Below are 12,535 nucleotides of genomic sequence, written 5' to 3'. Positions count from 1 at the left end.
TCACACTGACCAATATCTGCTCTTTGGCTCAAACCACCCCCTTGAACACAACCTCGGGGTGATCAGGACTCTTCAACACAGAGCCCTGCAGGTGCCCACAACTGCAGATGGAAGGGCTAAAGAACAACAACGTGTCCGGAAAGCCCTCACAGTATGTGGGTACCCACGATGGTCCCTGGATAAAGTGCAGAAGTCCCAGAAAACAAAGAGACCAGATAGACAGGAGACGGAGACAAGAAGAAGAGGAGTGTCTCTCCCTTATTTAGCAGGAGTAGGGGAAAAAATACACAGGATCTTCAGACAGCACAAAATCCCAGTTTACTTTAAACCGGTTAACACCTTGAGACAGAAATTAGTTCACCCTAAGGACGGGCTCCCTAGTTACAAACAGAGCAATGTAGTGTATTCTATCAGATGTCAGGAAAACTGTAATGAACACTACATAGGTGAGACTAAGCAACCTTTACACAAAAGGCTATACCAGCAGCGCAGAGAGGGCACAAATAGACCTCAGTCTGCAGTTCATCTCTACCTGAAAGACACTAACCCCACGCTTGAGGACAAGGAAGTTAAAATCTTAGCCAGAGAGAAGAAATGGTTTGAGAGAGGTGTCAAGGAAGCATTCTATGTGAAACAGTTGAAACCCAGCCTTAACCGGGGCGGGGGTCTGAGACACGCTTTATCCCCTGTTTACAATGGGTTACTAAGGTCAAAGCAGTTTCAGTCTTTTGTTCATGGTAATGAGTCATTCATGTCATCAGGAGAGTCATCAAGGGAGCCATCAGGAGAGGCGTCCGTCCCATCATTAGGAGGGACAGCTGCCCTGTCATTAGGAGGGTGCTAACTAGAGCACAATAGGTGCTAATTAGAGCTATTGTTTAGTCACTAGCCTATAGCAGTCGTCCTCTCGGTAGGAGGGGTCTGGTTAGGTTTTAAAAAACTCCAGCTTTTGTTGGCCTCTGTTTATTCTTCTCTACAAGAGTCAAGACAGAAGTCATACTACCAGAGCAAGAATTTTAGCTAAGGAAGCTTCTGCGATTTGAAGCGAAACATCCTCGCGTCAAGCAACCCTGTCCAGTCGAAGATTCAAGCTTCTCTACTATGGAAACTACCTGGACAACTGAGAGCCTACACAGAAACCTTGCCCAAGGGCCCTTAGTGATTTTCCGGTCAGGCTGGGATTTGAACCGAGGATCCTCTGGTCTCAAGCTCAACGCTTAACTTCCTTGCATCAAGCAACCCTGTCCAGTCGAAGATTCAAGCTTCTCTACTTGGGCAAGGTCTGTAATCCCCTGGTTGCTCCTGGTGTGTAGTGATCGCCTTGTGAGCACCCTGACATCGGTGTGTGAGTGTGTTTGTGTGAATGGGTGAATGTGAGGCATTATTGTAAAGCGATTTGAGCGTCTGATGCAGATGCAGAAGCGCTATATGACTGCAGTCCATTTACCATTTTATATAATGGCTGAAATAGATCCTTGTCATTTGATATTATATTAATTTATAAACAACAGAAAAGGGACTTACATTTTGGTGCGTCACTGCACTGACTTTGTGTACTTCCCAAAAAAAAAAGACCTTTTATACGATCCTCACTCCAGCCAAAAATCACGTCAGAAATTCATCACTGGTGCATCAACAATCCAACACGAACTTTAAATAGAGTCCAAAAATAATTCTGACGACGTAGTCTGCCATGCTGTGCACCGACTTCATGTACTTCCAAACAAAAAGAAAAAAAACAGTGTACTTCCTCAGTGCAGTAAAATAAAAAAATCACATCAGAAATTAGTCCAGCTTTTCATTCTAACTTCCTCCTAACAGCTCTTCATGCCAACAGATGGCTTACAGCGCAGTGGATTTGTTTGTGTGTGTGTGTGTGTGTGTGTGTGTGTGTGTGTGTGTGTGTGTGTGTGTGTGTGTGTGTGTGTGTGTGTGTGTGTTCAAAGAATTAGCACCGTCAATTAGCTCCTTCAAGTCGCTGTCTGTCAGCAAAACATACTCTGCATGTTTAGCTAAACGCTGCCTGCACTAGTGGGTGGGGTTCGCAGCATGCAATGGTACCAAACGTATGGAACCAAATTGGCACGCTAAATGCAACGCAACATAAATGGGACGAATAATCCATATCACGTGACATACAAAGCACCAATCAAATGACAAGGATCCACTCAGCCGTTACATAATATAAAATATGTGTTTGACAGGCACAGCTCGAGCCAGTTAGTTTCCATTTCCCTTTGACATCATGTACACGACCACAAAGATAACTGGCAGGTTTTTTGTGGTTGTTATAAAACATAATCCCACAATCTACAGTCATTTTTGCATTGCTGCCTCAGTAGTTGTCTGTCAAAATGTGGCCTTTGTTATCATTAGTAGACTGTGGAAAGAATGAAAGACTATAATGATGGTCTTCAGTTTTTAATCAGATAACCATCATCATGGTAAATGCTATGATGCTCCGTTTAATTTCTCTGTTTTACCAAACCAGGTTTGAACTCGCTCAGCAGCTGCAGCCTCCACCGACAGAAGACTCCTTAGGAGGGACCAATGTGGCCCATGACATGCAGGTGGAACTGGAGGGCGACTCCCTCCAGCAGCCACCTCCTCCCACAGCAGACCAGCAAAGCATGCTGGGACTGGGCCAGGCAGAAGTTGTGAATGGAGGCCAGCAAGTGACCCTGGAGGCGCCTTTGACTGACCAGCCATTAGTACAGGGAGAAGGTGAGAAGCAAGTTTATCATCATGAACGGCCACACCAAAGAAAAAAAAACAGGACCATTTTGATGGTTAATTTTATTGATACTGAGCTGGGTGCCAATTGTAAGATATGAGTGTACTTCAAAAGGTTCTTGGCCTTACCCAGAAAGTGTCACAGGAGAAAGATCGTTCTTGCATTATTTTTCAGCATAGTTGCTCTTGACTTCAATGCACTTGGTCCACTGATGTTCAAGCTTTGTTATCCCTTCACAGAAGAAGAGTTAAGTTAAGAGTTAAGAGTTTTTTATTGCCATGTGCACAGTAAAAACAGGCAGTTATACCACATAATGAAATTCTTACTCTGTTCATTCTCCCTAAAAAAAAAAAATTTGCATGTAGAACGTTCACGTCCGAGGATTTACGAGGGCTGTCAATAAAGTAACGGTCCTTTTTATTTTTTTCAAAAACTATATGGATTTCATTCATATGTTTTTACGTCAGACATGCTTGAACCCTCGTGCGCATGCGTGAGTTTTTCCACGCCTGTCGGTGACGTCAATCGCCTGTGAGCACTCCTTGTGGGAGGAGTCGTCCAGCCCTGCGCTTTCAGGCGGCGTCATCAGCCTGTTCAAGCTGAAAACCTCCACATTTCAGGCTCTATTGATCCAGGACGTCGTGAGAGAACAGAGAAGTTTCAGAAGAAGTCGGTTTCAGCATTTTATCCGGATATTCCACTGTTAAAGGAGATTTTTTTAATGAAAGACGTGCGGACGGGTCCGTGCGTCGGGACGCAGCCAACGCGGTGCGGCGGCACAGGAAAAACACCTCCGTGTTGATAACCATTTGTAAAATCCAGGCGGCTTTTGATGGCTTTCAGTGGAGTGAGTATATGAGAAATTGTTTAACAGCAGGACATGTTCCAACTTGTCCTTAAGGCTTCCAGCAGAGGTGTTTTTCCTGTGGCGGAGCGTCGCAGCGGCTGCGAGCCGACGCGTGGACCCGTCCGCACGTCTTTCATTAAAAAAATCTCCTTTAACAGTGGAATATCCAGATAAAATGCTGAAACCGACTTCTTCTGAAACTTCTCTGTTCTCTCACGACGTCCTGGATCAATAGAGCCTGAAATGTGGAGGTTTTCAGCTTGAACAGGCTGATGACGCCGCCTGAGAGCGCAGCGCGACGTCTCGCACCGTGGGAAGTCCTTAAAGCGACAGTGTCACCTCAAAATCTCTCATCAGCCGTTAAAAGTTTCACTGAAAACCAGCTTAATTTTTCGAACCGTGTCCACTTCGATGTGTCTCACAGGTTTAGAAAAAATTTTGATCAAACAACGCGCCAGTCTCTCAGCAACTTCTCAGACAAAGGAATTCCGACGAGGGGCTGGACGACTCCTCCCACAAGGAGTGCTCACAGGCGAATGACGTCACCGACAGGCGTGGAAAAACTCACGCATGCGCACGAGGGTTTAAGCATGTCTGACGTAAAAACATATGAATGAAATTCATATAGTTTTTGAAAAAAATAAAAAGGACCTATACTTTACGGACAGCCCTCGTAAAAAAGAAAACACATTATAAAATACACATTATCACACTGAAGAATATATTCTATACACTATTTAAGGGATGTACCAATGAAATGATCCAATGAAAGACTCGTTAGGAGGCTTTTAATGAGTCTTTCATTGGATTCAGGTGTGTTGGAGCAGGGAGACAACTAAGAGAGTCAGGAAGGTAGCTCTCGAGGACCGAACTTTGCCACCCCTGGTTTAGAGGATGTGCGGATGTGCAGTTTATGCAGTATTGGCAATTTTTTGCAGTATTGTGTAGTTTTAAGCAGCATTCCTGCTGTGCAGGAGTTGTAAGGTGCACTGATGCATAAATAGTGACCAGAGCTATTGTAATAAATACTTAGAGGATGATAGTCATAGTGATGAGGAGAAGAAGGACACTGAATAACAGTCACTCAGGTGGTGGAGGGGTCAGTGTGTCAGAGAGTTACTGAGAAGCCAAATGGGCTTTGGGTTGAAGCTTTTCCTCAGCTAACATCTGCCTGATGGTAGGAGTGTGAAGAGTGAGCGTTGGGAGTGTGTACTGTGTACTGTCTCTCTGATGAGGTTGTGTGTCCTATCACGTCTTTACCTTCCAGATACTTTTGTTTCCAAGTTGAGGCCAATAACTTTTTAACATTCCCTCGTAGGTCCTTAAGCTGCCAAATGGTCCGTTTTAAGATGTATGCATTGTGGTCAACTGTAATACTCTCGTACATTTCTGTTTAATGGCTTTTTAATTGAGCTTTTGCTCACAACAATTTCTCTGTACTGGAAATCTGGCACCCACTTTCAAAATATGCAACCAAAGCCTGACCTGACCATAGAAATGGAAAAACAGACTACAGTAGTTACACAACAAGATTGTTTTTGCGACGTTTCTTTGCTTTGCCATTTCTTGGTAAAAATCAATCATTGTGAATGGACTCGAGTAGCCTTGTCTTGAAATACCTCAACATTACATAATGGATTTTCATAACTGCGTTCTTGTACTTTTCAATTAAATATTTATCTCTAATATGTATATGTCGCTCCACTTGTATGATCGCTTCAAACTTTCAGCTGCCCCTGTTAGTCACTGAGGAAATGGCTCTGATGTCATTTTATGGTTCTGATTCTGAAACGTTATGTAGTTAGCCAATAGACTGGATGGCCAGCTGATCCCCTCCTCAAACAGTATGTGGTGTTAGCAGTTTGCTTTGTTTACATTATGTGGCTCAATTCAATACCTTTAACAAGGCAGCCGCTTGAGCTACACGTTACTGGTTGGTTCAGCCAATGATGATGTCAACTCTAGTCTTTTTTATGTCGATGGATATGAAATTTCATGGAAAATGTTGCTTGTACAGAAAATGTCACATAATATTAGGAAGAGATTTTACAGATTTTTTTGGGCTATGCAGTATGTTGCACCAGTATATTTGTCACATCTGTCGAAAATGTGCCATGAACAGGAAAAAACAAACACATATGTCACACCGGTCTATATGTTCAATTTGTTTTGAGGCATGGTGCTACCGATTCCCACAACAAGAAGGCCCACCAACAAACTCATTTATATTCATCTCCTTGGCTCTTACTTGGGTTTTGGAGATGTAACTGCACCGTTGATGAAGGAGAATTATGTATAATTACAAGCAAAGCTCCATATTTGGATGTTTTGTAGGTCATCTTTTCACTTGGGACAAAAATTAATTTAATTGGCGCATTATATATTTAGAACACAAATGCTGCGTTACGTGCCTATTCCACAGGGGGCAATTGTACTGCGATCGCCCATGATCCATAAAAAGTGCAAAAACAGGATAAAAAGGCTTGCCTCCTAACAGGCTGACTTATAAATTGCAGGCCTTGCATGCCGCACAAAAACGAAAGAATGGAGCTGCGCCTATGGCCAGACATGATCGAGCTGTTCACCTTTGAACAAACGCTGCTTCAGCTTAAAACGTTTAAGATTCAAGCTGTAGTCACTACAAATATCCCATTTAAAGAAGTTTGAACATGATTGAAGCCGTGAAGACTAAGAATACCCTGAAGTTACCATGTACTATCAACGAATTTGAGAATCAGAATGAAATTTTGGAACAGTTCAAAAATTTGATCCTGATTTCAAATCTGGTGCCATTGATGGCTATAACTACTATGTATACCAAGTGTGTTCACATGCCCGGATTTGTTGTTCGAGTTTAAACGGCCCTGTTAACACATTGAAGCTGTTTATTGTATGCAACAAAAAGTACTCTGAGTAAACTGCTTCTTTTCTCCATTGAACAAACAAAAACATTATTTGAATTGCCTGGATGCATGTGTGCATCAATGTGGAGCGAAACATGCACACATTTGATTTATTTCAGTAATTACATTCAAGAAGTGAAACTTGTATATTATATTCATTCATTACACACAGACTGATATCCCAAATTCAGTATCTCATAAAATTAAAATATTACTTAAGACCAATACAAAAAAGGATTTATAGAAATGTTGGCCAACTGAAAAGTATGAACATTCATGTTTATACTTCATAATTCATAATAATTCATGTTATTAGTAATTGGAGTGGGCTGCGGCCTCAACTTCACCTAAATTCTGGGTCTTTTAGTGAAGCTTAGGGCTAGCGGCCGGCGATCACCTTAGTATTTCTTCTGTTTTTCTTGTTGATTAATGCTGGCAAATTATACAGTATTTTTTTGTCTTTCTGATGCCTGATTCTGTTTTTTCTCTGTTTAAGGTGCAGCTCCATCCAGAGATGGGAGTTGTGTTTGTGTTGGCGAACCTCCTGTCCTATGCACCAACAGCAGTTCTTGTATATTTATCCGTGAATTGTTCTATGAATTATTTCTGTAATTTATGTTTGTAGCATGGCCCAAGCAGAGGGTCACCCCTTTGAGTCTGGTCTGCTTGAGGTTTCTTCCTCAGAGGGAGTTTTTCCTTACCACTGTTGCTCTGGGGGTTGGTAAGGTTAGACCTTACCTGTGTGAAGCACCTTGAGGCAACTCTGTTGTGATTTGGTGCTATATAAAGGAAAAAAAAAAACATGAAAAGTATAAGCATGTACAGCACTCAATATGTAGTTGGGGCTCCTTCTGCCTGAGTTACTGCAGCAATGCGGCATGGCATGGAGTCGATCAGTCTGTAGCACTGCTCAGGTGGTATGAGAGCCCAGGTTGCTCTGATAGTGGCCTTCAGCTCTTGTGCATTGTTGGGTCTGGCGTGTCACATCTTCCTCTTCAACAATACCCCGTAGATTTTCTCTGGGGTTAAATGTCAGGTGAGTTTGATGGCCAATTAAGAACAGGGATACCATGGTCCTTAAACCAGGTCCTCGGAGCTTTTGGCAAAATCTGCATCTCCATAAAGTTGGTCAGCAGCAGGAAAGCATGAAGTGCTCTACAACTTTAATCGAGGAAATAGCACCAGCAGATGACATGGCACCCCAAACCATCACTGACTGTGGACGCTTTACACTGGACCTCAAGCAACGTGGATTCTGTGCCTCTCCTCTCTTCCTGCAGACTCTGGGACCTTGATTTCCAAAGGAAATGCAAAATGTACTTTCATCAGAGAACATAACTTTGGAGCACTCAGCAGCAGTCCAGTCCTTTTTGCCTTTAGCCCAGGCAAGACGTCAAGTCAGCAGTCTTCACCATGATCGTGTAGCCTACAGAACTAGACTGAGAGACCAGTTAAAGGCCTTTGCAGGTGTTTGGCGTTAATCAGCTGATTAGAGTTTGACACCAGGTGTCTTCAATATTCAACCTTTTCACAATATTCTAATTTTCTTAGATACTGAATTTGGGGTTTTCAGTGAAGCATGGTGGTTCAAGCATCATGATATGGGCATGTTTCGTCTACTATGGTGTTGGGCCTATATATCGCATACCAGATATCATGGATCAGTTTGGATATGTCAGAATACTTGAAGAGGTCATGTTGCCTTATGCTGAAGAGGACATGCCCTTGAAATGGGTGTTTCAACAAGACAATGACCCCCAGCACATTAGTAAACGAGCAAAATCTTGGTTCCAAACCAACAAAATTAAGTTTTGAAGTGGCCTGCCCAGTCCCCGGACGTAAATCCAACTGAGAACTTGTTGGGTGACATCAAAAAAGCTGTTTCCGAAGCAAAATCAAGAAATGTGAATGAATTGTGGAATGTTGTTAAAGAATCTTGGAGTGGAATAACAGCTGAAAGGTGCCACAAGTTGGTTGACTCCATGCCTTGCAGATGTGAAGAAATCATATACGTACTTGACGTGGTCATGTTACCTTATGCTGAAGAGGACATACCCTTGAAAGGGGTGTTTCAACAAGACAATGACCCCAAGCACACTAGTAAACCAGCAAAATCTTGGTTCCAAACCAACAAAATTAATGCCTCGCAGATGTGAAGAAATCATGAAAAACTGTGGTTATACAACTAAATACTAGTTTAGTGATTCACAGGATTGCTAAAAAAGCAGTTTGAACATAATAGTTTTGAGTTTATAGCGTCAACAGCAGATGCTACTATTATTGTGAACACCCCGTTTTCTACTTTTTTTTACTAATAGCCCAATTTCATAGCCTTAAGAGTGTGAATATCATGAATGCTTGGTCTTGTTGGATTTGTGAGAATCTGCTGAATCTACTGGTACCTTGTTTCCCATGTAACAATAAGAAATATACTCAAAACCTGGATTAATCTTTTGAGTCACATAGCACTACTATTATTCTGAACACTACTGTAATGTAGAAGTTTTGCTTCAGTGTAACTTGAATGTCATTTGTAAACTCAGCCATCAGTTTGAGTATTTCTGCATAGTCTAGACTAACCAGCCGTATCGGTTTGCATCTCTTTCTTTGGGGGAACAGATTCGTATGTGACGACCCAACATGCTTTGCCCCAAAATATCAGCCAGTTTGAGACACCAGCACTCCCTCAGCCTGCCTTTGATCAGCAAACGCTAACACAAGGTAACTCCACGCTCACACTAGCTGACTAACCCCTTTAAGTTCTCTACTCAGACTTTGAGGCTATAGGCTCCAGCCCCGCCGTGACCCTTGACTGGAGTAAGCAAGTACAGAAAATGAATGAATGAAACAACCACTCAACAATAGCCACTTGGTATAATGGCAGTTAACAGTGTTTCTCTCTGAAAAATTTCTGAGCCAGAATTGGTTAATGAAATCTTAACATATGTTTTACGATGCAATCACTCCGAGCTGTAGCACAAACTTCAAGTTGTGGGTGGGGGGTTCAACCTCAGAATGACTTCTTTTGTTTTATATGCTGTAATTATTAAATTTTGTTTTATATGCTGTAATTATTAAAGATACAAATTATTATATCTTCTTCTTCTTCTTTTGGCTGCTCCCGTTAGGGATTGCCAGAACAGATCAGTCGTTTCCTTCTCACCCTGTCCTCTACATCTTCCTGTCACCAACCACCTGCATGTCCTCCCTTACCACATCCATAAACCTCTCTTTGGCCTCCCTCTTCTCCTCCTGCTTGGTGGCTCCATCCTCAGCATCCTTCTCCCTATATACCCTGGGTCCCTCCTCTGCAAATATCCAAACCATCTCATTCTTGCCTCTCTGACTTTGTCTCCAAACCGTCCCACCTAAGCTGTCCCTCTGATATGTTCCTAATCCTGTCCATCCCCGTCAGTCCCAAACAGAATCACACCATCTCCAGCTTTGCCACCTTCAGCTCTGCCTGTCTTCTATCACGTTTTTCTACCAGCCTGACAAAAACTATTTCACCTGGAAGCACCCATGTTCAGGTCACTACCACTTGCTCGACTATGTCATCACGAGAAGGTCAGATTTTACAGATGTACTTTGTACAAAAGCAATGCATGGACAAGAGTGTTCTACTGGTCACTACCTTGTGAGGTGTCAACTCAGAATGAAGATTACTTTGCCTTGCAGGAAAACGTCTGCAAGTGCCAAGACTAAAAAACTGGACATTAGCAAGCTGACAGACTCCAAGCACTGTTGTGAGCTGGCAAGAGTGCTGGCTGCAATAGAGAGTGTTCAGTTGGCTGGAGAGGAGCAGCACTGGAAAGCCCTGAGGGAAGTGGTGTACTCTATAACCAAGGACATTTTAGGCCATCCCTATAGAAAGACTCCTGATTGGTTCTGGGAGCATGGTAATAAAAGTGAGAGGCTACTAGAAGAGAAGAGGGGCAAGCATCTTCAACATTTACAAGATAACTCGGAGAGGAGCAAGAATGCACTTGCTGAATTCAAGCCCAAGATGCAGAGGGAAGTGAGAGCTCTTAAGAATGACTGGTGGCAGAGGAAAGCAGAAGAACTGCAGTGTATGGCTGACAACCATAACTATCGTGGACTGTTTGCTGGGCTGAAAGCCATTTATGCATCCAAGAGCAATGCTGTTGGCCCAGTGAAGTCGGCGGATGGCAGTAAGCTGCTCACAGACCTTCAAGATGTCAAGGCCAGATGGAAGAAACACTTCAACATCTTGTTAAACCAAGAAGGATCAGCACACCCAGATGCATGTCAACAGCTGAAGAGGAAGCCCACAAGGAATGAGCTGTGCGGGTAAATCCATATGGAAGAGCTTTTGTTGTATATGCTGTAAATATTAAAGGTACAAATTATTGTATTGTATATTATTGGAGAAACTCAAGAAAGCTCTGAAGTTGACATCAAATGGCAAAGCACCTGGTCTGGATGGTATTCCCTCATATATCCTGAAAAAGGGTGGAGAAAAGTTGTGCAAAGCTCTACTAGACCTGTTCAACAGATGCCTACTCTCTAGTACTGTGCCCCAAGACTTTCGAGATGCTTTAATTGTCACCATCTATAACAGAAAGGGCGATTGTGCAGAATATGGAAACCAAAGGGTGATCATGCAGAATGCGGAAACCATCAGGGAATATCACTAGTGGCCATAGCTCGCAAAGTTCTTGCCAAGATTGTCCTGAACAGACTGAAAATCATTTCAGAAGAAGTGCTCCCTGAATCTCATTGTGGATTCTGGGCTGGTCATTCCACCTCCGACACGATCTTCACTCTGCGGCAGCTCCAAGGGAAGGCTGCAGAGCAGCGTCAACCATTGTATGTAGAATCCACAAAGGCATTTGACACAATCGACCGTACAACCCTCTGGAAGGTCCTCAAAACCTATGGATGCCCTGACAAGCTTATTAACATCATCAAGCAGTTCCATTGTGGAATGAAGGCACAAGTCTCAATTGGCAGTGAACCCAGTGATGCCTTTGTGGTGAACCATGGTGTGAAGCAAGGGTGTGTGCTGGTTCCAACTCTTTTCTTCCTCAACCCGACAGCTGTACTGGATACTATGAACCAAGGGCTCAACACGGGAAAACAAACAACAACAACAAAAAAAATCTCAGAAAAAAGTCACAAATATTGATAATACATACCAGTATGTGTTTCTTTACATTTCACATCACAGAGACATTGAAATTCATGATTATTTTCTTTAAATACTTAGCTGTTATAGATTTAAAATTCCAATATTTAAATTTTGAAACAAACTCAAACATAATCAATATTATTATGTTGTTATTATTACTATTATTAATAATAATAGTCATAATAATAATAAGAGCAATCGGAAATTTCTGACATCAGCCAATGATTGATGTGGACTCAAAATAAAAGATGTGATTCATATCATGACCCGGACTTGGCCTGGATCTGGATTCCACAACACAATGCAGTAATTTCATACTGATCCAGAATAGTTTGACTGATTCACAAGCTGAAACAAAATAGTGTCTTCCTGATCTTGGTTTTACATCATGAGGTCGTATCCACGAAATATACTCAACAAAAATATAAACGCAACACTTTTGGTTTTGCTCCCATTTTGTATGAGATGAACTCAAAGATCTAAAACTTTTTCCACATACACAATATCACCATTTCTCTCAAATATTGTTCACAAACCAGTCTAAATCTGTGATAGTGAGCACTTCTCCTTTGCTGAGATAATCCATCCCACCTCACAGGTGTGCCATATCAAGATGCTGATTAGACACCATGATTAGTGCACAGGTGTGCCTTAGACTGCCCACAATAAAAGGCCACTCTGAAAGGTGCAGTTTTATCACACAGCACAATGCCACAGATGTCGCAAGATTTGAGGGAGCGTGCAGTTGGCATGCTGACAGCAGGAATGTCAACCAGAACTGTTGCTCGTGTATTGAATGTTCATGTCTCTACCATAAGCCGTCTCCAAAGTCGTTTCAGAGAATTTGGCAGTACATCCAACCAGCCTCACAACCGCAGACCACGTGTAACCACACCAGC

The 12,535-nt window shown here is 42.5% G+C and overlaps 1 protein-coding gene across 1 annotated transcript in view; it reads left to right on the top strand.

Moving 5' to 3' along the window:
- The window catches only part of LOC117514799 (zinc finger protein 236-like), a 240,910-nt gene that overhangs the window by 70,595 nt on the left and 157,780 nt on the right, over positions 1-12,535 (top strand). The window contains exons 14-15 of the mRNA XM_034175391.1: positions 2,492-2,724; positions 9,104-9,205. Coding sequence (XP_034031282.1) covers positions 2,492-2,724; positions 9,104-9,205 — 335 coding nt within the window. The remainder of the gene's footprint in view (positions 1-2,491; positions 2,725-9,103; positions 9,206-12,535) is intronic.

This window comes from Thalassophryne amazonica, chromosome 7 (assembly GCF_902500255.1).
Source record: "Thalassophryne amazonica chromosome 7, fThaAma1.1, whole genome shotgun sequence".
NCBI classification, from domain to species: domain Eukaryota; kingdom Metazoa; phylum Chordata; class Actinopteri; order Batrachoidiformes; family Batrachoididae; genus Thalassophryne; species Thalassophryne amazonica.
Note: the sequence above shows the minus strand (reverse complement) of the source record. Positions and strands in the feature narration are given on the sequence as shown.